At 28.8% G+C, this 27,083-nt stretch overlaps 2 protein-coding genes and 1 pseudogene across 3 annotated transcripts in view; 1 reads left to right on the forward strand and 2 right to left on the reverse strand.

Annotated features, from left to right (window-relative positions):
* Window positions 1–648, reverse strand: part of LOC113388535 (zinc finger protein 354A-like) — a 31,118-nt gene extending 30,470 nt beyond the window's left edge. The window contains exons 1-2 of the mRNA XM_026625906.1: window positions 588–648; window positions 303–470 (exon numbers count right to left, since the gene is read on the reverse strand). Of these exons, the coding sequence (XP_026481691.1) occupies window positions 303–470; window positions 588–648 (229 nt within the window). The remainder of the gene's footprint in view (window positions 1–302; window positions 471–587) is intronic.
* Window positions 649–2,821: 2,173 nt separating this feature from the next.
* LOC113388033 (ferritin subunit) lies at window positions 2,822–16,449 on the reverse strand. 2 transcript variants are annotated; one of them, XM_026625446.1, is made up of 4 exons: window positions 16,226–16,449; window positions 5,923–6,200; window positions 4,875–5,009; window positions 2,822–3,048 (listed from the first exon to the last, which is right to left on the reverse strand). In XM_026625446.1, the coding sequence occupies exons 1-4, from the start codon at window positions 16,284–16,286 to the stop codon at window positions 2,902–2,904; spliced, it is 621 nt and encodes a 206-aa protein (XP_026481231.1). In that variant the 5' UTR covers window positions 16,287–16,449; the 3' UTR covers window positions 2,822–2,901. The 2 variants fall into 2 exon arrangements, with proteins under 2 accessions (XP_026481231.1, XP_026481230.1); XM_026625445.1 differs by lacking the exon at window positions 16,226–16,449 and adding an exon at window positions 11,907–11,955.
* A 1,150-nt stretch (window positions 16,450–17,599) lies between these two features.
* On the forward strand, window positions 17,600–23,366 carry LOC113388036 (annotated as a pseudogene).
* The last annotated feature ends 3,717 nt before the right edge of the window (window positions 23,367–27,083 follow it).

The raw sequence follows: 27,083 nt of genomic DNA on the forward strand, positions 1-27,083 counted from the left end.
GGATTATATGGAGAAATATAACATTATTGTAATTAATATCTTAACTTGGCTATTAAAATATATATAATAAATAATGTAATAAAGGATTAAAAATAATAATAACACAGTACAGCAATAAATTTGATTAATATTTGATTCAGAAAAAATATCTTACTATTCTTATTGACTATCAGAATATTTATATATATTAATAAACTAACTTAAAATAAATAAATGATTTAATTCTAGAATTAATTGAAGAAATACATCATCTATCATCAAATTCTTAATTAATTTCTCTCCTAAGTCTATTATTATCTTACCGCATTTATCACAAGGCATCTTAACAGCATTTTGGGAATCATGAACATCTCTTTCATGTCGCTTCAAAGACGCAGCAGAACTGAAGGTCTTTTTGCACTTATTGCAAGCGTTATGGATATTTGGAATGTTCTCAGGTATTTCGAAGTCATCATCGCTTTCTGTATCATCTAAGCATAAAAATAGAAATTATTAATAATGGAATTTGTAATATGCAGTAAATGATGTATATATATATATATATATATATATATATATATATATATAAAAGTATTCGACAAATGTACCTGCAAGCTCAGCACTGTTTTGTAATATTATTGGTTTTATGACGCACTTATTTTGAGACATTTTTACATCATTATTAATATTATCAACACTATGGATACTTTAAAAATACATAACAAATGCAATTGTAACTTTAAGTTTAACTACAATCAAAATATATATAGAAATTGAGGTTATGTTTGTATACAAAACTAGAAAGCACTTTTAAATTAGTTTGAAGTAATTTACATTACTTTATTAAATTATTAAATCACTTTTGCAACACTGGATTTAAATCTCATTAAAGGTTTTATTTATAAATTATTAATTTTAACGAAATATCAAAAGATTTGTCCAATTTAGGTTATGTATGTTTAGAATCATTTGAAAAACTAAGAGAACACTTTTAAATTATTATTTAATAGAATTTAAATTATTAAATAACTTCTCGAACGATTGCTTATGTATATACACTGAATTAAACCTAATTCCTTCAGGTTTTACATAAAATAAATATATATTTGTTGTTAAACATCGCTTGACATGTTTACTTCAACTGTCAAGTAATGGATTTTCAAATGTGAAATTCTGTTTGTTTATGAAAGAACTTAAATGCCACTGCGGATTTTATTTAATGATTTTACATTAAAATATTTTAACATATATTATATAAGATTGTTACGATATAACTGCTTAAAACATGATTTACGTTAATTTAACAGTTTCAAATCAATAAACAATTCATGTAAACAGAAAACAAGATGGCGTCACTGTTCGTGTTTCGCACCAAATTTGAATTTTATCAAATCCATCAATATGTGATATGTTTTAAATTTTTATCTGAATAAGCACTTAATCCTTCTTATCATTTAAATACTAGAGTGTTTATTTGTTATCTATAATATTTCCTTATCGAACACAAAGTATTGAAATGTATTTAGTTGTTATCAATACTTATAAATAATCTTAAAAGAATTCAGATATCTCAAGAGGTGAATGAAACATTCCTTGGTAACAAAGGAATTATATTTATATATATGTATATATATATATATATATTTTACTTCAAAATATATATTCACAGATTTTATAAATATGTAGATCATATTTTGTCATTATATAAGTTAAAATGCAAAAATATAATTAATAAAAATAATCTCATATATATAATGATACATTTTGTCATTTGGTGAAACTATATTTATATATTCATATAAATTTATGCAAAAATTGTTTTTAGATATTCCACTTTCCAGTTCATTACGTAAAGTTTCACTTTACTAAATAAATCTTTTGATTTATGTGTCATCAAAAGTTTTTCATAGATGTGTTTTTCATTCTGGCATTCAATATATAATACAATCAAGCTTTTTATGATGTTATTATATATAATATTTGAAATTTTATTAAGCTAATGTAATGTTGCAACTTTTCTTATTTGTTTAACATGTAACTATATGAATTTCTTCTCAATAAATTAATTGTTTTTATTTATGCTTTATTTTAAAATAAGAATACATTTATCAGAATTGTAGAGTGCTCTGGTGAGACCCCACATAAGAATTTCTTTTGTTAAGGTAAAAATTCTTACAAAATAAAATAAAATGCATAAAATTGCACATTGGGGTCCCCTAAAATTTTAAGATAAATGTGCTATTAATGTGAAATGAAAACTAATCTTTGGATATATATATATATATATATATATATATATATATATATATTGAAATATGTGAGTTTGGTGTTGATAATATATTTTGATGAGTTATTTAGAATCGGGCAGTAACACCAAGTAAAGAAAAAAAACTAAAGTAGTTTTGAAATACTTTATTTATCCATACGTCATATATATATATATATATATATATATATATATATATATATATATCGATAAGATTAACTTCTAAATCTTTGCCTTTTATTTGATGTATGCCCTTGAAGAACTTACTCATATTTCTCAACATCAAAACTAACTTCTTTAATATATATATATATATATATATATATATATAATATATATATATATATACATTATAAATCAAACACATTATTATATACAATAATATTACTTTTATTATTATCTTATTTTTACATCACACTCTAACAGCGGGATCACCTTACCAAAAACACTTTTTGTAAAACCATAAAAAACTGTACAAATAACAAACATTAGGAATATAAACAAATAAAAATCAGCAAACATTTATAAAAATATTACATCAAAATCTCTTATTAACATCATTGTATTTAATAAAATCTATTTTATATATATAATCCTAGTTTATATTTATATTTATTTTATTACTGTGTATATTTGATGGTGATGTTATGTTTCATTTAACCCAAGAGTTTCTTGTCAAACAAGAACTCTCCGAGAACACCTTGTTGGTTCATCATCTTGCCCAGGGTGGAGATCTTTCCGGCCAGGTCACGTTGACCAGAGTATTGCTCTTCTAAGAATTCACCGGTCAGGTAGTCAACCAACTAGAGAAAAAGAGATAAAATATAATTATCTAGCAAATATTTAATGTGAACTTCTTAAAGAAGAAGTAAATGCTTTTATAAGACTGTCATAACTTAAAAAAATGTTTATATTGTAACCATATTCTTACTGAAGTAGATTGTTATAAGATCCTTATTGGTACATCTAAATTTGTTAATTTGTTAATTCTAATGAGATCTTATTTACAAGATGCTTAGATTCTTTTACGACTAATATTTCTTACAAGATTCTGACCGGATTCAAATCGAAATCTAAGGAGTCTTAACAATCATGATATTCTTACTAGAACATTATCAGATTCTAATTATTTCCTTGTGAGATCCTGACTAGATTCTCATAGCATTCTTATTAGATTTAGAAGGGACATTTTGTCGAATAACATTTCCCCAGTTATAATTTCCCAGAATTTAACAAAGAATAGATAGTAATATATGAAGGTTTAACAACAATATTTGAAAGTAGAGGGAAAAAGATGTATAACCAGCTATAACCTTGATTCTCATGACTTTGCTATCGAGAGATAGACGGTAATCTTTGAAAATCCATAATAAAAGTATTTTCTTCCGTTGGTAGTTTTTTAGCATTAGCTAAAAATGTAATTATTTTGTAAAATACCTCTAAAATTAAAATAAGACATTAAATCTGTTTGCCACATGGCCGTTCCTAGTTACCCCGCCTATAAGGTAAAAAGGTCTAGATAACCAATTTTTGAAAGACAGCAAAAAAGCACATTTGTACAATGATGAAGTAGCTAGAGTTTTACTGAACGTAGTCAGATAATTGTTTGATTGAAATGTGTTATTTGTTGTGATATAATTGGTTTGGTTTTCATAATATAGTTTATATTTGCTCAAAGTCAATTTGGACCTTTGTGCCTCGCCCTGCTCCACATATAAACTTTTTATTAAATTTACTTTAATTCATCGAATGATACTTGAAACTTTTCAAAAAGCAGGCTTAAAGAAGAAATATTCAATTCATTTACTATCTCTCTTCGCAAAACATTGAAATTTTTTTATAATTATTATATTATATTTATATACACAAAATATTATATTATATATATATATACACAAAATCCAGAATCCAAAAAGAATCTGAAAGACTTGAAATGTAATCAATAAGTCGAAAGACAAAAAAGACTTGGATTGGCTTATACCATGTTTTCTTTAGAAGGTGTATAAAACTTGCAGTTTGATTGTATTGACAAAATATAGACAAACTAATGGGGTTTATTGTTTTTATAATACCTCATTGTATATAGCATTCAAACAACACATCCTTATACACTTAAAGTATGAATATTTTTGATTCTCTGGTAATTGTTTAGAATATACCTTACTTAGCAAAATCACGTTTGCCGGGTCAGCTAGTATAATTATAAACATTATAAACGTGTACAAAAAATATCAATTTTAAATCGCAATATTTAGATTTAAGTGAAAGCAAAGACTTTATTTTCGAAATTAATAGTTAAAAATTTGATCTAAATAGCTGAATCTCAATTTCGGTTGAAAGGGGCACAACTAGTGTGAAATTTTCAAAAAACCGAATTTTCAATTTTTCCATATTTTGATAGGTTATACCTTTAAAATTGAATTAAAAAATATTTATTTTTTTCTTCAAAAATTTTACTATGTATTCTTAAAACATGTGTAAATATATTCTTGAAATTTTGAAATGATTGATAAAGTATTTTTTTCAATATAAATTCCCAAAAATCACCTTTTTTTTAGGCGGTTACACTAGTTGTGCCCCTTAAGGCATAAAGTTACTTACATCTAGTTATTGCACATTTTTTACTTACATGATAATCATTAGCTCCATTATCGTTCTCGCAAGCTTTGATCACATGTTTAATCTTCTTGGTAACGGAAGCCTCCAATTTCAGAGCATCTTTCAAAGCACTCAAACCATCAGCCCAAGTCGTGATTGGAACAGTCTAAAGCAAAAACATCATTTACATATTAATATTTAAAAATACACCATATATATATATATATATATATATATATATATATATATATATATATCTTCTATATATATAAAAATAAGTCGGGTTTTCCTTCCTGACGAAATAACTCCAGAACGCACGAACCGATTTCGACAATTTTGCATTATTTGGAAAGGTCTCGGGCTCCGCAAGGTTTATAGCTAAGAAAATTAGTCGTGCATGGCATCGTAATTAAAAATTCGAGTAATGACATTAGTGAGAATTATCAGAATTATGCTTGGTTAGGTCAACGAGCAATTCTTGCCGCAAAGAATAATGATGTACACGCACTGAATTTCATCATTTAATCAATAATTGCTGGCGATTTGGTGACATACCAATGATTCCGACTGGTCTTCCGTTTGACTTCAAACGATTGCAATTTCCAGTTTGCCTTGCGTTCGCAATAACAAGTCGCAAGGCCATTCGCTTAGTGTTTGCGGGATAAATATCAAATAGATTATTTAGAAAATCATTGTTTTTTACATGGGCAGTTATACGTTGCCTGTTCACGAGTTGGAAAACCATTCGCTTTGTTTGTGTTAACGTCAGACCAAAAAACAAAAAATGTGGTTTACCAAAGAGCACTTCAATGAAACGGATAATTTTTCGGATTCACTTTCATTTACTTGGAGAAGTTCAACTAAAAAACACTTCATTTTTGTAATCGAAATAAATTCATTACTGTTGTGTAATAAAATCAAATTTTTCCTTTTCAAATATAAAACAAACAAAAAATTTCTTCATCTTTCTCACGAAACCATCTGGTCGCGAAACGGAGTTCGTCGGGTTTGCTAGTATATATATATATATATATATATATATATATATATATCCATTATCAATTATCCATTATCCTTACTGGTGTTCTGATCAAGTCCTGCAGCCTCTCGGTCAGTTCTCCTCTCATCATCAAGTAAGACATGAGTTTCATGGCATGTTCCCTCTCTTCGCTTGCCGATTTGAAGAACATCTCAGCAAATCCTGGCCTGTTGACAGTGTCTCTTGAGAAATGCGCCCCCATGGCCAAGTATTGCATCGAAGCGCTCAGTTCTTCTTGGATCTGGTTCCTCATGCTCCTCGTGCACTGGGCTGTCATGTCGATCCATTCTTCGGGGATCGAGGCTTTTGTACTCGAACCTGTGGGGAAAAGGATAATGGAGTGGTGAAAATTTTATATTGATTAATATATATATATATATATATATATATATATATATATATAGAGAGAGAGAGAGGATGAGAGAGAGTATGAGAAAAAGAGAGAGAAAGGAAGAGGGAAAGAAAGAGAGTATGAGAAAAAGAGAAAGGAATAGGAAAAGAAAGAAAGAGGGACAGAGACAGAAAAATAGGGAAAAACAGAAAAATTAGGGAAAGAGACAAAAAAATTAGGGAAAAAGACAAAAAAATTAGGGAAAGAAACAGAAAAATAAGGGAAAGAGACAGAAAAATAGGAATAGAGACAGAAAAATAAGGAAAAGAGACAGAAAAATAGGAATAGAGACAGAAAAATAAGGGAAAGAGACAGAAAAATAGGAATAGAGACAGAAAAATAGGAATAGAGACAGAAAAAGAGGAAGAGGCAAAAAAATTAGGGAAAGACAAGAAAAAATTAAGGAAAAGACAAATAAAATTAGGCAAAGAGCACAGAAAAAAAGGAATAGAGACAGAAAAATAGGAATAGAGACCAAAAAAATAAGGGAAAGAGAAGAAAAAATAAGGAAAGACATAAAAAAATAGAGAAAAGACATAAAAAAATAGAGAAAAGACATAAAAAAATAGAAAAAAGACAAAAAAATAGAGAGAAAAGACATAAAAAATAGGGGAAAGACAGAAAATAGGGGAAAGATCGAGGAAGAGAGAAAAACACGGAGAAATAGGAAATGAGACAGAGGGAGAGAGAAAGAGATAGAAAAAAAGAGAAAGAGATAGAGAAAAAAGAGAAAGAGATAGAGAAAAAGAGAAAGAGACAGAGGAGAATAAGGAAAGCGACAAAAAATAGGGAAAGGAACAGAAAAATAGGGAAAGAGACAGAAAAATAGGGAAACAGAAAGAGAAGACCAATATATTATTAAGAGACATAATTCGAGAATTGAGGCTTTTCACTGAAATCTGTGAGAAAATTATGAACTATTAGAAAATAATATATTGAATAATTAATTATATATATTAGGGTGGTTCTTAATATGGAATTTTCGAATTTTGTTGCTCCCAGGGGATCAAATTCTTCCAAACAGATGAAAAAAATCTCTGAAAGTTTTAGCTCTTAATATAAACATTAAGATAGTCAATGTGTAATAACATGGGTAAAATACATTTGTTTTTTAGAATTTTATAACTTAGCAACAAGTGAATCAAAATTTTGAGAATAACATTGTATTTGCTTATTTTAATCATAAATAAAAAAAAATACTTTAGTTGGAGTTCGAACTATCTTAAAGTTAATTTTAAGAGTTAAAATTTTCAGAGATTTTTTTTAATAATTTTGGAAGCATTTGAGTCTATGGGAACAAAGAAATTCTAAAATATTCATAGTAAGTACAACCCTAATATATAAACTCCAAATCCATTCAGGGAAAAAGTGTAAAATTTCTCATTGCCATTTCACACCACAGTGCTGGAAAAATGACTAATTTCAATTGGAAACAAATTTTTGATCTATATTTTCAAGTCAAAATGTCAAGTTGTCCCATTACCCCACTATGTAATAATAAGTTAATTTCCAATTGCAAATAAATAATAATATGCCAATAAAAATAATAATTCTATGTAAAGTTCTGTCAAATATTTCCAGTAATTAATTACCATCGATTACTATGATTAGGTAAACTGGATTTATAAGAAATCTTGCACGTGTGATGTCAATTTTTCCAAATACGTGACATATTGAACGTTTTTTCGTCTCTTGAAATGGTATTATCTGTTTAAATGTTTATCGAAACGTATAAATCATAAGTTTATGATTTTAATATCGATTTATCTACATATTTGATCGACCCCGATCGATTTTGATTGATCTCCTTCAATAAACACATGCTGAATTAGAAGAGATTATGGGAAATTACATTGTATGAATAATTGAATAGTATTAGATAAAAGCAAGCAAATATTCGATCCCTATTACCGTGACAATACGGGAGCACTTTTTCAATTTTGTGTAAATTAGGCAACTATTTTTTTTTTTGAAATTGAATTCGAAATGAAATGACGATTGTTAATGTTCTGGAGATTGAAAGGAATTGATTTATGATTTACATTTGATTTGCTCAGATATAACAATAAGATAGCAAAAATAATGAAAGTTACAGTATTTGTAATAATATATTTGAAAACGTTTAAAATTTCTCAAATATTTCATAACGGTGCGGGAAGTTCCAGGAAATTGCCTTAAGGCACGATGCCATACATCTTTTTTTTCGGTCTATTCTACCTTCCATTTCTTCGGTTCTGTTTTTCTCATTGTCTATGTCTCTGATCTAAATATAGAATTGTAATTATTTTATTCTTATTTGGTATTGGATTATTTATTCTTAGCATAGTAACAAAACTATGATTCCATAAATATCAACATCTGTGAGTCAACAACAGAGCAAACAATTCATCACCAACAATGAAATAATTTTATAATCTTTAAATTTTGAACTTTGTCAATGGAGCCCCCCATTCGTGTGAATGAGTGTCTCTCGAGTCAACAATGGAACAATTGGTATGAATCGCAAGAAAAAAAATTAAAGTAGCATTCAACGATGTGATACAAGTGACAATGTGGACACTTGAATATTTAATAAAATAATTTAAAGAATCTTGACGTGAGATAAAACAATAAGACATAACTAGTTGTATATGGCATCGTGCCTTAAGACCTGTCTTTGCCAAAACCTGGTCTTCCAATCATTACAAATTGAATGTTTTTTAGATCATTCAAATCCGATACTCTGTTCTCTCAAAAACTCGATTTGTATTTTCTGCACTCTTTGCTCTTATTCTCCGTAACTGCTAGACCTGCCTTTGCCAAAAACTAATCAGCACATCTCCCTATCAATAGGGATCGCATGTTTTCTAAACCATTCAAATCGGTTGATCCGCGCGCCCGAAAACGTGAACGAAAAATTGTATCCATACATACACACACACACGTACATCTATTTTTTCTGAGGTATGCTACTTAAAAATGTTTAAAAATGCAATCTCCACTGGCAAGTAAACAAATTCTATATAAAATGACAAATATCAGATATCTGTCATCTGTAGAGCATAGTCCTCTACAGATCACAGACATGGACTCTAAGGAAGCCAAAAAAAAAACCTCGTAAGCTTAGACATGAAAAGTAATAGCTGAAGAATAAATGATGACAAAATGAATCGGATTAAATAAAATAGATATTTTTATCGGAAACTATATTGCAGTTTGTCACCAAATAAATTTATTGACAACTCATCACAATGCAACAAAATGATTTTGCATATAATATATATTTGCTTATCTGGTGCTTATCTCAATAACTAGATGGTCTGTTTGTCGTGCGTGCTAATATTTGCACATGGCAAATAATTGCTGATTCGCAATAAATATGAATCATTTGTTTTATGAACACATAGAACAGAGCTAGATTTTTCTAAAACCGTTTCGCAAATTTATTTTCGGATAAGATTATTCCGTTATATTTACCAGCTTTTATGAACCACAGCAAAGCGTGTCCAAGTGCCCTAGTAGGCATTGTTTAATAAAAAAATAAACCAATAAAATAAAATATGATTAACAAATTGTGAATGCAAAGCAAAGTGCAAAAACAACGACAAATAGAAACGGAAGGGTTCACAAATGCTTATCCAGGATCAAATACTGGAAAATATTAGCTGGTTGGAAGAAAGGTGAAACGGTAATGGAAAAAAAACAAACCAAAAAAACGAAGTATTAAAAATACACAAAAAATCTAATACATATATACATATATATATATATATATATATATATATATATATATATATAATAGAGTGGTCCTTAATATGGACATTTTCGAATTTTCTTCCTTCCCAAGGGCTCAAATGGTTCCAAATTGATAAACTATTCTCTGAAAGTTTTAGCTCTTAATATTAACTTTTAGATAGTGCGCAATTCAATAAAACTTCGTATGAAAATAGCATGCAAAAAATTTTGAAACTTAAAAAAAAATTGTAGGTATAACTTAGCGACAAATGTATTAAAAGTGAAAAATTGTGTCATTTTTATTGAAAATTCGACGCTCAGCAAAGCACGCTGTTTTCATGATATTTCCTAACAAAACTTTGATTGAATTGCGCTTTATCTAAAAGACAATATTGATAGCTAAAACTTTCAGAGAATTGTTTTTTTATCAATTTGGAACCATTTGAGCCCTTGGGAGCAAAAAAACTCGAAAATGTCCATATTAAGGACCACTTATATATATATATATATATATATATATATATAAATAAAGAAAGTGCATTATGCTAAATATAAACAAAATCTTGACACGCAGCCATACAATTTAAAATGTCGTAAAGAGGTCAAAAGTATGTCAACTACTATGTACGCAGCGATTACGGAAATTCCCATTTGCAAAATGCAACTGAAAATGATGAAAGATATGATAATTATGAATATCATCATAGTTGCATATTCACAACTGTAAAATAAAATAACAGGAAAATAGTCCCTTTTGAGATGAAAGATAGTCATCCTTATTTCAAATTTTTAACACCCAATATTTTAGGGCAGCGGTCGGGAAACTTTTTCAATCATTACCCCGAAATATTTTTGTAAGTTGATATTACGCCCATGGCAAAGAGAGATTTACTCCCATACGACAACTACGTAGCAAATACAGTAAATATCAATTAAAAATACATACTTTTTACCACCAGAAAGTCCATTTTTAGACTTTTAGGAGTAACTTACCCTGGCCACTGTTTTAGGGCATTCATGCGTCTATTTATTCGATTATCAATTCTATACCAATGTCATCAAATTTTAAGAAAATTTGAAATGTGTAAAATTACGATTTCCTTGTAAGTGTTATCTTTATATAGAAGTTATAACAAGCCTCATATTATTATATAACCATGTCACAAATAAAATAAATATTGCAGATTTGTTGAATTCTCGGTGACCCTATTTTATTTTGGTGAATCTAGTTTTCTTGATGTTGATAGTCTCGATATTGTGAAACAACTATATCTTAAGTGCTCATACGAGCGACACTAGCGACACTGAACTTTCAAAACGTAACGGATTCAGAAATTTCAACACTAGTTTCGGATTCAGAAATCGATTCTGCCGCATAACAAAAAAATGTTATGGCAAGGCCATGTTACACTCCAACTTCCATACATTATGCTACTGAATCATACTCAATACTGTCAAAATGTCATGTATTTGTTGTTAATTCAGGCGTTTTACACGTAAACTGCAACGTCACTCGTATGTTATGGAGCTGAGTCAGAAAGACCCAGTTATCTAAGATCGTGTGCAATGTCTAGATTTGGTTTTCTATCTGACAACCTGAGAAAAACCGTTTGATTGCACATCAACCACTTGGCTTTTGTCAATGTTTGGTATGAAAAGTTCTTCACAACATGACCTTGCCACATCATTTTTCTGTTATGCGGCAGAATCGGTCCCTCAGACATATATTTATAAGATTCTTTTAAACTGCTTAGTATTATCTCCTTAGTGTTGCCATATAGGATAAACTCATGTCACCGAGAATAGCTATTACACTTATAGAAACCGTAAATACAAAAGAACAGACTAAATATAAGATATAAATAAATACGCAAAATAATCTTAAAAATTATTTATGCCTTATTTGTCCCCCGACATACATGACAACGTCGGATAAGAATTATTCATGCACATGTCCGGTCTAAAAATACACTGGTCGCCATATTCGAAACCTGTCAACACATCACCAAAACACACCAAACAAAAAACGAATACACACTTTACTTTTGCAAACATTATTTATAAATGATTGTTTAATAAAAAGCATTGGCCATCGTTAAAATCGTGAACTAAACTGATTGCAATATATTCGATCATAGGAAAATAACAAATAACAAAATTCGTTGTAAACAAATTACGTAACGGTTTCAAATCTTTTGCGGACGCGGTTGTGCAAATATTATTATTGTTTAGTTAATAACTTTTTCATTCATTGATATTGTTAATGAAAATAGACAGCGATTCGGTAACAGACATTTTTAATTTTATTTCAAAGTTTTGTGTTTTGTGTGTGTGTGTTGTGTGTGTTCATTGTTTTAATTACATAACAATGTTAATTTTTTGTGTGTTCTTGGTATGATGACACATATACAGTATCGAAACGTACAAAAAAATTCGAGTATTGTTTTTTTTTGTAGGCAGTTTGACATGCCGATATTTGTTTTTCATTCTCTAATATCTGTTTTGAAATATAGATAAGTCTTATCTATACGTACAAGATAATTCTTGTAATTACAATTTGAATAAACACTTCGCAATATTTCTGAACAACTTAGTTAATATTAATATGTCTATCAAAATTTCTATTTAAAATTACTTTGTCCTTCGACAGTTGACAGTTTCTAAAAATGGCGACTAGTGTAATTATTTTAATCCTGATATTACATATGATTGTAAAGTAGTTATTTAACTCTTTAAATAGATTTAAAAAATAAAAATCATTATACTAAGCTTTTGGAAATATATTTATTATTAAATTTAGTTCTATTACTATTTGATTGTTAATAAATGGTTGCCAATTTCTAAAAATGGCGACGAAGCCAGTTTGGTCCTGGTAGTTAAAAAATCATTCAAAATTATAAAATACATTTTTTAAGGAATCAAATAGATGTAACAGCGATTTATGAACAATATTATACCTATTGACAAGCCCTGCAAAATATATTCAATTATAAATTGGGTTCTATTAATTTTGATTCTTGACAGTTTTAAAAAGATGGCGGCATATGTTTTTTGATCCTGGTAATAAAATTTATTATTGAACATTATAAAGTACATTTTTCACTAATCAAACAGATGTAACAACGATTTATATGCAATAGATTACCTATTGGCAAGTCTACAAAGTATATTAAATTACAAATTGGGTTGTATTAATTTCGGTTATTGACAGTTTCCAAACATGGCGCCTTATGCATTTAAAATCCTGGTGTTTGTAGCAATTTTTTTAAATCTAAATAAATTTTAAAAATGTCTTCACAACTTTCTAATAATTCCACAAGCTCTTTTATTATTAAAAACATATGTATAAATAATGTAACAGCTGTTTAAACAATATAGTAATCTACGCAGCAGTGTTTGAAATCATTCTCCGACGTTGCGAATTAGTTTTGCAATAAATATTTACAATTTACAAACACCAAGAGCAAGTGTCAATGGTCATGAAAAATAAATAAAAAATTCGTAAAAAAGATTTCGTCGAGATAATAGATTTAAGAGATTTAAAAGTAAGTTTTGATTTTTACACAAGTGAATCATTTTTAACCGAATGAATGCATTATAATTTCTTATGACTATAGAGTTAGATTATTAAAAAAGGCAAGGTGTTAAAAACATTCATATCATTGGATTATTTAAAAAACTATAATAAATATACTTGACAAACAAATTAAGAGTATATAATCCACAAATTATATAAAAATTAGTTTTACTGAGTGCACCAGGTCGCAAAGTGAAGACGCCATATTGATCAACTGTCAAAATCGAAATAGAATTTAATTTAGAATAAGAAATATTTAATTATAAACTTGCCAATATCCATAATATCATTTGTTTCTCATTATCACAACTATTGGAAAAGTTTAAAATGAATTATAAATTCACAAAAGAATAATTATTGCATACACCAGGCTGCAAACTACATATTTCCGCTATGTTTGAAAACATGTCAGAATGATGAGATGAAAAAGATTGTTTCATTCGTGTTAAAATAGTTAGATAAACTAAATTATTCCTTGCTAACTGTTAGAAAAGTACTGCATATACTTTAATTTAGAAATTGAGCCTAATATTAAATAATATTACAAACACCAGGAAGCAAAGTACATGTCCGCCATGTTTTAAAACATGTCAGAATGATGAAACAAGAAAGATTGTTTAATTTGTGTTTTTAAGTATTAAAATAGTTAGAAAAATAAAATTATCTCTTACTAATTGTTAGAAAAGTACTGTATATACTGTAATTTATAATTAGAGCCTAATATTAAATAATATTGTGAACACCAGGACGCAAAGTACAGGTCCGCCATGTTGCCCATGTTGGAATACTATCAGATAAAAAAAATTTAACTACAAAGTATTAAACTAGTATTATTCCTTGCAAATGATTTTAAATTTATTGCACACACCTTAAAATATATTTCGCGTTATTTATAATATATTTATGTCAAAATTAAAATAGGACCAGCAGGACTACAAAGTACCGCCATGTTTGAAAACTGTCAAAACAGGGAAAAATTAAAATTTAAATGATGTATTAATCATCAAAGCTAAAAAAAACTATTAATACTTGAGAAAGTATTGCAAACACCTTACTTTACTCATTTAGTTAAATATCAGAAATATTACTGTATGCTTGTCAAAATTAATAACAAACTTCAAAAGTCAAAAATTATCAAAATTGTTTAATAATTTACTATAAAATAGTAAAAAAACTTAGATATGCCCTACTAATTGTTAAAAAGTATTGTATGCACTTTATAACTAGCACAAAAACTATATTAATCACTTTAACAAAACAATTAAATCATAACAGTTTAGTCGTAACAATTTATAAAAACCTTTTATATATAGAAAAAATTACAAAACCGAGAAGGATTTTATGTTTGACCAATGCAGTTCATTATATTCCACCATGTAGACTTTATATAATCAAAAGTGTTATTCGTACTTAACCACCGACTATATGAAATGTTTATGAAAACATTTTGTACTTGGAAAATATTAAAAAAAACTGAGAAGATTCTAGGCGTTGTCATTTCGTTCTGACAATATTTTCATAGTCATTAAGTAATCATTGTAATATTATTCAAACACAACCTTTGATGGTATAAAATCTTTATCTCATGAAAACATTTTGTACTTGAAAAATATTAAAAGACCGAGAAGATTCTAGGCTTTCTCATTTCGTTCCAATAATATTTTCATAGATAGCCTTTAAGTAATCATTGTAATGTTATTCGAACACAACGTTTAATAGTATAAAATCTTTATCTCATGAAAACATTTTGTACTTAAAAAATATTAAAAAAGACCGAGAAGATTCTAGGTTTTGTCATTTCGTTCTGACAATATTTTCAAAGGTAGTCTTTAAGTAATCATTGTAATATTATTTGAACTCAACCTTTGATGGTATAAAATCTTTATCTCATTAAAACATTTTATACTTGAAAAATATTAAAAGACCGAGAAGATACTAATTTGTCATTCCGTCCTGACAATATTTTCATAGGTAGTCTTTAAGTAATCATTGTAATATTTTAACTCAACTTTTGATAGTATGAAATATTCAACATTACTCGAGTTTTTGATTAAAATGCATAAAAACCTTTAAAATGCATAACTGGAAAGACTTTATGCTCTCTTAAACCGTTCTGAGCATATTTTTAAACTAAATTCTGATATAAAGTCTTTATGCAATCAGAGAAGACTTGAAGATTAGATAAACTTAAATGAACACAGTGTGTAGAACAAATTCTGCAATGATTTGAGTCTAAAATCCATAAAAAACTTTAAAAATGCATAACTGGAAAGACTTTACCCTCTCTCAAACCGTTTTAAAGATATTATTGGACTAAATTCTGATATAAAGTCTTTATACAATCAGCGAAGACTTTAAGATTAGATGAACTTAAATGTGTGTAGAAATGTACACGAAAGAAAAGTACTGTGCACATATCATTCAGACCTTTTCTTCAAACATCCTTGTCGAGTAATCACCGTATACAGAAAAAAATCATCTGCTACAAAATTAGTTAGCTTAGCTCTTAGCTAAGTGGATGTATAATTTGTAATGCTAAACCAGTAGCTAAAAATAATGAAATATATAAGAACAATAGTTTTATAACATAAACATAACCCCTATATGGTACTATTTTATCAAATATCACCATGTCATTTTCTCTATTAACCTAAAACTTACATGACAGCTTAGCCTCAGCAACGACCACCAAAACCGCCAAAGCAACCAAAATCCTCTTCATTTTCTCCAAATATATTCAAAATCACCAGAAAAAACTTAAAAACTGCGTATTATAAATGTCCTCTGACTTCTATCCTCTGTCGTCGACTGAAGAGACCTTTACACACACTGGCGTACAAGGCCTTGATTACAAATATTAAACTGTACAAAAGATTAGTAATTGATAAGAGGATTCAAATTGAAATTAAAATCGTCCATCGATGGAATATAATAGAATGCCGAATGATTTTTCTCGTTATCTTTATAATTCTCGAATTCGTGTGTCACAGAACAATATGACTGGTGCTAACGACGTACTTGGAACCGTGACTTGTCAAAACAAGTCGATGTAAATATAGTGGGGTAAAAGGATAATATCGATTATGGTAATAGATATATAATTCAATATACGTGCATGCAATTATTAAAGTAACTATTTTTAATACGAATTGTGTTTTACATTTGTATTTATTATACTAAAATCATTATGAAAATTAAAACGATGCTTTTGCAGTTGGTACCTTGCTACCTAACTATCTTTATGCTCATCCAAAACTTTTACAAATTTATCAATGCAAAATTTAACTAGTTGAAAGAGGCATCTTGCCTTAAGGCAAGTTGCAAGAACTTCCCAAAATATATAATTATTGCCTTGATATTATTTAGTTATTAACTTTCCGTAGAGCAAATTGTAGTAATCGCAAAATAATCGAAAATGAAAATTTTTATATATATTTACGTTTCAAAACCTTCTGAACATTTTGGCATACCTTAGAAAAAATGGATGTATGCGTATGTGTGTTTTTTTTTGTCTAGCGAAGGAAATGCCTTTATGCATCCCAGACTGTATGTGTGTTTGCGTGTATGTGTGTGTGTTCGGATTCGATTTTCAAAAAATGTCAAAAATTTATAGTTTCTCAAAAATCTAATTTTTTCAGAGTAATTTTTTTTCAAAATTGTTAATCTTTCTAAAAAAAAATTTTTTTGGTACGGGTAGATCCAGCAATTTGCCTTAAGGCACGATGCCACGAGCCGTTAGTTTAAATTAATGGTAACATTTTTTACACAACTTGAAAAATATTGTAGACTGCTCATTTATTTTTTTCCTAATTCCAAAAAATGACTTATGGAATTTATTTCAATGGCTTTTGAATTTGTAAAATAACGATAAAGCTATAGTAATATTGTAGAAATAAATGGCAAATATTACAAAAATTCACTTATCGTTTGACACTGAACTGAAAATATATATTTCGAGTACAAATTTAAAATATTTCGATCAAGTTCAGACCCCACTAGTACCAACACAACGTCACTTTCAACACTCATCCCTTCCTCCTCGCAAAACAGTACACTTCCATCAAAAACATTTATTATCAGAAAGTCCTTCATAGAGACTGTCACACAGTTAAAGTGTATTCAAATCAAATAATTCCATAAAACTATTGTAGAAAATAATCCAACACAGGTATATAATTCATTTAAATATAATAATTGCACTTAAACATTTTCATATTTTGGTGTTAATGGCGAATTTGTTACAACTGCGTCGCATGTAAAATGTCAATTTATTCATTATTTCTTAATGAATTTTTTGTTTTTAGTTAGATAAGATGAAGTCTTTGGTGCTCTTGGCCGTTTTGGCTGTAGGTTTTGCAAATGCTGAATATTGTTACGATGAAAGTGTTACTGCTTGTTCATCGACTGCCAATAAGGGTAAGTTTGTACTTGAATATTATATATATATATATATATATATATATATATATATATATATATATGTGTATATATATATATATATATGTGTGTGTGTGTATATATATGTATATATTATAGAATTTTGTGATATGAGTGGAACGAATATTAAATGTTAAGTATGAACAATACAACACTCAGATTTTTAACACACACTTTATTTGGTAATTACAGACGTTTCGAGACCATGGTATGCCTCATCTTCAGTGTAATTTCAAAAACAGTTACTTATATACTACACATTCTTTCACATTTTATTTAAATTACATTTAATTTTTGAAAATACAAAAAGCATCAACTATCACTTACAGAGCTTGACACAGTACTAAAACATGTGAATAATTACATTAATATTTCAAACAAATCTTAAATATCGAGATGAAGAGACAGGATGGGTATTATTATAATAAGTATAAAAGTAACTGTTTTTAAATTACATTGAAGATGAGGCATACAATGGTCTCGGAAAGTCTGTAATTATCAAATGAAGTGTGTGTTAAAAAACTGAGTGTTATATTGTTCATACTTTACATTTAATATATATATATATATATACAGTGGCGTCGGAACCAAATTTTTGATGGGTGGGCTCGTTTTTTTTTTTTTTTAGATAGGCAGCCAGTGGTCTCGTTTTTTTTTTCTTAGAGATATTATCCCATATAATTTTTTGAAATTGATGGGTGGGCTGAGCCCCCCCATCAAAATTCATGGGTGGGCTCAAGCCCACACAGCCCACGCGGTTCCGACGCCACTGTATATATATATATATTGAGAGGATTTTTTGTTTGACGTTGAAACTATGGGTGTATGATTTGATACTTTTATATATATATATATATATATATATATATATATATATTAGTAAAGTTAATGTCTATCAAATTATATATTCGATAAGTAGATAGGAGTTGCAAAAGTTTGAATTATTTTCTATATGCAAGATAGGTTAATATTAAGTGTACAACTTTGTTTTATTTATACAGAAAATTGTGTAATAAGAACTTAATGAGGTGACTCATATATTACAATATGACTCTATTTTACAATAAAGTCTCCAATTAAAAAAAATTAAAGGAATCGAAATGGTACACCTAATACATAATAGTTTTACCAAGTTTAGTTTTAATCATAATTTTCTGTGGTTTCATATGCATCAATTTGATTTTTAGCACCATTTTCTAAATAGTTTGCTTTGTACATTTACCATATTATGTTCAATTACTTATCAAATTTAAATATATATCTAACTAAATTTTTTTTGAACAATCTAATGTAATTAATCAAAGATGATGAGCAATATTTCTTACAATCTTATGTTTAAGATTGTAATTTTTACAACCACATATTTATAAATTTGTTCCTCTTTTAAAGAATAGTCATTATTATAATAATCCTGCCTAAAATTATTGCAACAAGAAAATTGCTAATAATTGTTGCTAGAGTCTTTAATTACTTTTCTATTATAAAAATTTATATCTATGAGCATAACTGAATATAGTTTGTCGATGTTATAATTTCAAAGCACAACTTACATAAAAAACACTAAAACTGTAATAATTGCATTTTATATATGACTAATAATATTTCAATTGTATTATAATTATATTTTCAAAACAGTTTCTCCACCTACAAAGAATTGCTTGTACTTGCAATGAGTGGTTCTAATCTCAACTATTACTGGATTCACCGATTTTTACCAAATTTTATATTATTTTATATGAAGTACTATCTGTTTTTCATACCTCTAAGTGATAAGGGTTGTTCACCCTTAAATATTTTTTTTGAATTTTTGTACAATTTTATTCTTTATAATGTCACATACATATATAATACATACAACACTGAATTTTCACTTTATCACCCTATTTTTTTAAAGACATTTTAGTAATTCGACAATTTTTTTATCCCCAGTCATTGAATATTTTTGACATAATTTTAGTTCACACTTTTGAGTTTGATGAAAAGCTTAAATCTTTCTTTAAAGAACAATTTATTTACATTAAGGGTTGTCCAACCCTAATATTTGTTTTTTAATTTCGGGGTCAATTTTCTTTATTTTAACTTTTTTTAATACCGAATTGACAAAAAACATACAACTCTTTTTACTTCAAAATACTGTTTTTTATCAAGGGTTGTCCACCCCTAATATTTTTTTTTAATTTTTAGACCAATTTTCTTTAATTTAATACTCTATAATTTGAAATTGAAAAATATATATAACTCTTTATATTCAGGAACATTTATATGTGGCGTGCTTTGCCGTGGGTAAACTACTCTAATTTTTATACTATTTATATTATACTAAACATTTTATACTAGAAATATTTTTTATGGCAAAACACCGTTTGTCGGGTCAGCTAGTACATATACGTACATAAATCCTGGAGTTGTCAATAAATTGATTTGTTTCTTTTGCAAACAATTAATCCAATAAATAAGAAATAATAACTTAATTGTACATCCTCAATTGCGACGTTTCGGAACTGCATATGCTCCATCATCAGGATTTTCTGTCGAAAACATTGACAAATATGTAAAATAATATTAGAAATTGAGAAGCAAAAATTATTTACCTGCAATATTGATCTATAAACCTGATGATGAAACGTTTCTAGTTCCAAAACGTCGTAACTAATGAAACTAATTGTTTTATATTTGTATAATTAAAATAAAACTTTATAAATATACCTTATATATATAAAATTCTTCTAAAAGGATAATCCTCCTGAAGGATTATTCGGATTTTGATAAATCTTTCTCAAGTTTGTTAAGGGAATTTTTTGAGGATGTATGTGATTATAAAAATATAGCAATATTATAGAAATAAGTGGAAAAAATTGCAAAAAACATGTCATTGAAGATATTTGAGACATTGTTTGGCATTGAAAACAAATGAAAACTGTCATCTGCCAAAAATTTCAATTCACTTATGAGCCTAGACAATATTGGAATATGTATAATAAATTCATGACTATGAATAAGAAAAATGAAATGTCTACATTATTATTGCCAAAAAGCAGCTGATATGTGCCAGAAATAAAAATAATATAAGATACAGTATATGAATGGCAGATTGAATGATACACACATGAACAGGATTTGACAAATTAATTCACTTAAAATATGAAAATAAGTAATAGTCAGGGCTGATCCTACCTTGATTGGAGTGCACGTCTTAGGGGGCGCCAACACAAGATTCGGATATAAAATTTTCAATATATATATTTTTTTCAATATAATTCAAGAAATATATAATTTCTTTGCATACTAATCTTTGCACAATATTTTTAAAATACGTTAAAAATTTCACTTTAAAACAACAAATGGGAAAGTAAAGATGAATACATACAATTCGGCCCTCACGATATCGATTAGGAGAAGTTTAAGATGCAATTTTGGATATCTTGAATATTAAAAAATTAAATTAAAATAATCCAACATGAAGTACCAGTGTTATGTTATGGTTATGTTTAATAATGAAAGGCTAGATTTTTTTTGCTCTCTGATTTGCTCAATAGAATAAATCGCATAAAATGCCCAAAATAAATAAGGAAAATGTTTCAAAAGCCAAATATTAATTAATGATAATAATTTCAATAATAAACTGTTAAAACAACAGGTGAAATAATAGAGAAATAATACTGCCGGGTTATCTAGTATGAATATATATATATATATATATATATATATATATACATATATATATATATATATGTATGTATATAATATAGTGTATATAGTTATATTACAAATTTACCTTCTTTTCCCAGAGGATCTCCCTCATTGTAACGCCCTCTACTCCGGTTTCCACACTGTGGCTGCCGATTTATCATCATACGTTAAAAGAGAAGTCCTTTACTCCTACGACTACTTGCTGATGTCCACACACTTTGGAAACTACGAAAAGAATCGTGTTGGTTTCGAAAAACTCTTCAAAGGCCTCTCCGACAAGTCTTGGGAAAACGCAATCAATGTCATCAAATACATCACCAAACGTGGGGGCACTGTCGACTTCCAGTAAGACAATAGAAAAATAAAAAAATATTTATATTATGGAAACCATATTGTTATAATTATATTATTTTAGGACTACTCACAATGTCAACACTACTCGTGTAGCTGAAACATCAGAATTGGAAAGTTTGGCCAGGGCTTTGGAGAATGAGAAAGTGCTCGCCAAAGATGTCCAGGCTATTCACAAACGTGTATCCAACTCCGGACACAATAACGACAGACATGATGCAGAGGTAAAATAATAATTATATATATACTAGCAAACCCGACGAACTCCGTTTCGCCACAAGATGGTTTCGTGAGAAAGATGAAGAAATTTTTTGTTTGTTTTATATTTTAAAAGGAAAAATTTGATTTTATTATACAACAGTAACGAATTTATTTTGATTACAAAAATGAAGTGTTTTTTAGTTGAACTTCTCTAAGTAAATGAAAGTGAATCCGCAAATTATCCATTTATGGAAGTGATCTTTGGTAAACCACATTTTTTGTTTTTTGGTCTGACGTTAACACAAACAAAGCGAATGGTTTTCCAACTCGTGAACAGGAAACGTATAACTGCCCATGTGAAAAACAATGATTTTATAAATAATCTATTTGAAATTTATCCCGCAAACACTAAGCGATTGGCCTTGCGACATGTTATTGCGAACGCAAGGCGAACTGGATATTGCAATCGTTTGAAGTTAAAGGGAAGACCAGTCAGAACCATTGATATGTCACCAAATCGCCAGCAATTTTTGATTGAATGGTGAAATTCAGGGCGTGTACATTATTATTCTTTACGGCAAGAATTGCTCGTTGACTTAACCAAGCATAATTCTGATAATTCTCACTAAAGTCATTACTCGAATTTTTAATTATGGTGCGTGAAGTTCCAGCAGCTTGCATTAAGGCACGATGCCATGCACAACTAATTTTCTTAGCTATAAACCTTGCGGAGCCCGAGACCTTTCCAACGAATGCAAAATTGTCGAAATCGGTTCGTGCGTTCTGGAGTTATTTTGTCAGGAAGGAAAACCCGACTTATTTTTATATATATAGAAGATATATATATATATATATATATATATATATATATCAATTACGATTTATCTAATTATGTATTTTTTTCAGACTGCTTCCTACCTCGAAGAAAAGTTTGCACACAAACAAGCCAACACAATCAGACAATTATCAGTTATACAAACGATTTAAAGAAATTGATCAAAGACAGCGAGCCTTCTTTAGCTTTGTACTTGTTCGATGAGTACTTGCAGAAGGCATAAATTAAATAAATATTTGTAATTTTATATATATGTATAATAGTTCACAAGTTCGGGTATGATTTACTTTTTATTATGATATACTTTTTATTATGATTTTGTTTTTAATGACCGAAATGTAAATGTAAATGTTATTATTTGGAAGGAGATTATTGTGATGGATTAATAAATGAGAGTTATGATTAAAGTGATACAGATATAAATATAGAATTACGTTGAAAGATTTTATATGTATGTATAATATTTGATGTGTAAGATATGAAATATTTTCAAAAATAAAGAAATAAAGTGTTAAGTTGTGGTTTTAGTTGAAATTAAAATGCAATTTAAGAGCCCCTGAAATAAAAAGATTTAGATTAATATATAAATTAAATAAAGTATTTAGTACCATGTAATTTTAGTCCCTAGATTCATTAAAAGAAAAATGATTTTTATTACTTAAATTTCACTTTAATGCAAGTGATGCTTTTGAATTTTTAGATAGTCTTTTTTTTAATTTCATCTTGTTAAAACTAAGAAGAAATGTCTTCTGTTAAAATAAGTAAAAAGCTTTCATATTTTAGGATAAAAATATTGTAGATGATTAAGAATTATATAAATATAATGGAGCCCATTCTTTGACAAAATTGAAATGTTATGTTATATTAATATTCGTATTTTAAGCAAAATTTAAGATTGTTCATAAACTCTGAATTAAAATTAAATTAAAAGCATTTATTGACTTATCACGAAGTAAGGGTGTTGGTAGGAGGGTGAAAATGTAGGGCTGTATGTGATTACAAATTATAAAAAGAAAAATAATGAAAATTGTTCTAAAAATAATTTTTTAGTAGCTACAGTTAAACTTTTCCATAATTAACTTCCCGTAGGGTAAGTTATAGTAATCGCAAAAAAATCGAGAATGAATTTTTTCTTTACCTTTACGTTTCAAAGGTTTCTAAACATTTTGCCATACGATGTATGTGTATTTTTTCTCGTACATCGAAGGAAATGCATTTACGCATCCCAAACTAAGTCCTTTTGTCTGATAATCAGGATTGATGTCGGACTCAATACCGACTAAAACCTTTGCTTTGCCCTTGCCTCTTGTCCCCAAGGAAACCACCGTTAGGCATTACTTTGTGGTGGGAGCAGTGCTGGATTTACAGTAGGGGCAATCGGGGCTACTGCCCAGGGCGGCAAATTTTGGGGGGCGGCAAAATTTGGATAGTGAGAAAAAAATTCTATATACTATATAATCAACTTTTTTTAACAACGTTTTTTATTTCAAGAAGTATAATTAACAAAACATAATATGATTGCAATGCAAAATTTGGGTTGAAATAAACGATAACTAAAATTTATTATTTTGCCTTGCTTCCCTCTCCGAACGTAAATGATCAAATTGGTTAATAAGTTATCAAATTTGGCAATTTGGCTAATATAAAGACCCGTAAACAAGCTGCAAGTTTAAGAAAAATATGTTTTTCAGTTCTCGAGCACTCTTAAAATGACGTATTTGTGCACTTCCAAGCTTATAGCGTCGAAAAAAAAAATTTAAACTAGTGACCCAGGGCATTGCGCCTTAAGACAAATTACTGAAACATCCCGTACTGAAAATTACATTTTATAAAGTGCTTTAAATTTTATTGAAAAATGAAAAAAAAAACTTTTAAAACACATTTTTTGTATTTGGAAATTTTTCGAAAATTATGAACTTTTTGCAAAGAAGAGAAGAAATATCGAAACTCAATTACCATTTTTCGTAATTGCCTGTACCAAAAGCTAATCAACACGTCTCCCCATCAATACAAATCCAATATTTTTTAATTATCCAAGTCGATTTCGAGAACACGGATCAACCGATTTATGATTCAATTCCTATTGATAAGGAGCTCCTTATCTAGCACGTCTAGACGTGCTGATTAGTTATTGGTCAAGGCAGGTCCAACTGTTTTGAAGATACGGGCCAAAATGCCAAAAATGATAATTCAGTTTTTTGAGAAAAATGCGTCCAATAATATTAAAAAAAAAATTATAGAATAAATAACTGCTTATGATCCAATAAAAAAATTTGAAAAAGAAACATTTGGCGGACAAAAGTGATCATAAGACATATGCACATTAAATTATCAGATATTTTAAAGATATTATAATAATAAGTATAAATTTTGTTTACATTTATAAATATAAGTTCTGTAACATTGTTTATCCGTTAGACTGCGACGCGGCGCTTACGCGCTTCTATATTCTGTCCCTCGCAGCTGAAGCAGGGTGAAAAAAAAGTTTGAAAGTTCGTAAAATTTCAGGGATGGGGCGGCATTTTTGTCAGTGCCCCGGGGCGCCAAATTTCTAAATCCGGCCCTGGGTGGGAGGATATAGAATGTTATCATTCTTATACTGATTTTATACTCATCTTTTGAATGAGCGAAGTCCCATTCGACCTTATCTATATATTTCTTGAGTGTATGTATGTGTATGTGTGTGTATATGTATGTATGCGTGTGTGTGTGTGCGGATACAAATTTTCGTCGACGATTTCGGAAACACGAATCAACCGATTTGAATAATTCCAAAAAGCATTCGATTCCTATTGAAGGGATATGTGCGGATTAGTTTTTGACAAAGGCAGGTCTAGCCGTTTCGAAGATACGGGGCAAAAAGTGCTAATTTTAAGAGAACGGAGCGTCCGATTTGAATAATTCAAAGAACTTTCTGCTGTATTGACAAAATAATTGCTTTTGAGAATAAAAAACTATTACATCTTTTTTTATTTTCAATAAAAAAATTTTTGTAATTTTGGATTAAAAATTCAAAAAATTACCCATGCTAAGCACAGTCTAAGCGCCACTCTGGTACAAATGTTTACCCAAGTGCGTTTATACTGTTTATGTACTGGAGCACTTTTCGAATTTTGTGAAAACTACTGAAAAATGTGAAAATGCCACCAAGCTAAGCACAGTAAAAGTGAAAAGGTCGCACAGAATTATTTGCAAATGCGTTTAGACTGTGACTGTGCGGGAGCACTTTTTCAATTTTGTGCAAATTAGGCAACTTAGGTAATTTTTTGAAATTGAATTCGAAATGAAATGACGATTGTTGTTAATGTTTTGGAGATAAATTGATTTATGATTTACATTTGATTTTGATTGCTTAGATATAACAAGATAGCAAAAATAATGAAAGTTACACTATTATAATAATATATTTGAAAACGTTTAAAATTTCTCGAATATTTCATTACGGTACGGGAAGTTCCAGCAATTTGCCTTAAGGCACGATGTCATGCGTCCCATTAGTTTGTATTTTTATATTATACAGTGTTTGCCGGGTCAGCTAGTATATAAATACATGTATACCTGTGTGGTGTGTCTCTTGTATAATAATTGATGACGGTGTGCCCCGTTGCCCGATATAGAGAACAGAGACCCTAAACTAGACCAACGCGACGCTGGCAAAATTTAACAACGGAGACCTCCCCCTGTGATGTGATACAGACCCACACAAACACTCACTATTAATTATACGTGTGTGTATTATTATCGGGGCATATGTTACGCAAAAGCATCTATTCCATACATACATACATATATATATATATGTATATTGTTGTAAAAGAGAATTGATAGTATTATAATTTTTTTGCGTTTTCGACAAGAGGTCCCCCTCGGCGCAACGAGCATCTGTTCAGTGCTGTCCGACAGGCAGACGACGGACATAAAGGAGGACGAGAGACCCCAGGGATAAAGTTCGATACTGGAGGGAAAAAAAGCTCGACTAGTACCTTAAGGCAAATTCCTTAAAGA

This window comes from Ctenocephalides felis, unplaced genomic scaffold (genome assembly GCF_003426905.1).
Source record: "Ctenocephalides felis isolate EL2017-DRISC unplaced genomic scaffold, ASM342690v1 CF-g0.4_SCAFFOLD_03572, whole genome shotgun sequence".
Classification (NCBI taxonomy): Eukaryota; Metazoa; Arthropoda; class Insecta; order Siphonaptera; family Pulicidae; genus Ctenocephalides; species Ctenocephalides felis.

Bases quoted from the DNA above. Each gene is read 5' to 3' on its own strand.
- LOC113388033 (XM_026625446.1), bottom strand. From the start codon at position 16,286: ATGAAGAGGATTTTGGTTGCTTTGGCGGTTTTGGTGGTCGTTGCTGAG. The intron at 6,201-16,225 runs GTAAGTTTTAGG...TTTTCCCCACAG, and splicing joins TGCTGAGGCTAAGCTGTCAT to GTTCGAGTACAAAAGCCTCG. The intron at 3,049-4,874 runs GTAAGTAAAAAA...CTTTTTCTCTAG, and splicing joins ATGGAGCTAATGATTATCAT to TTGGTTGACTACCTGACCGG.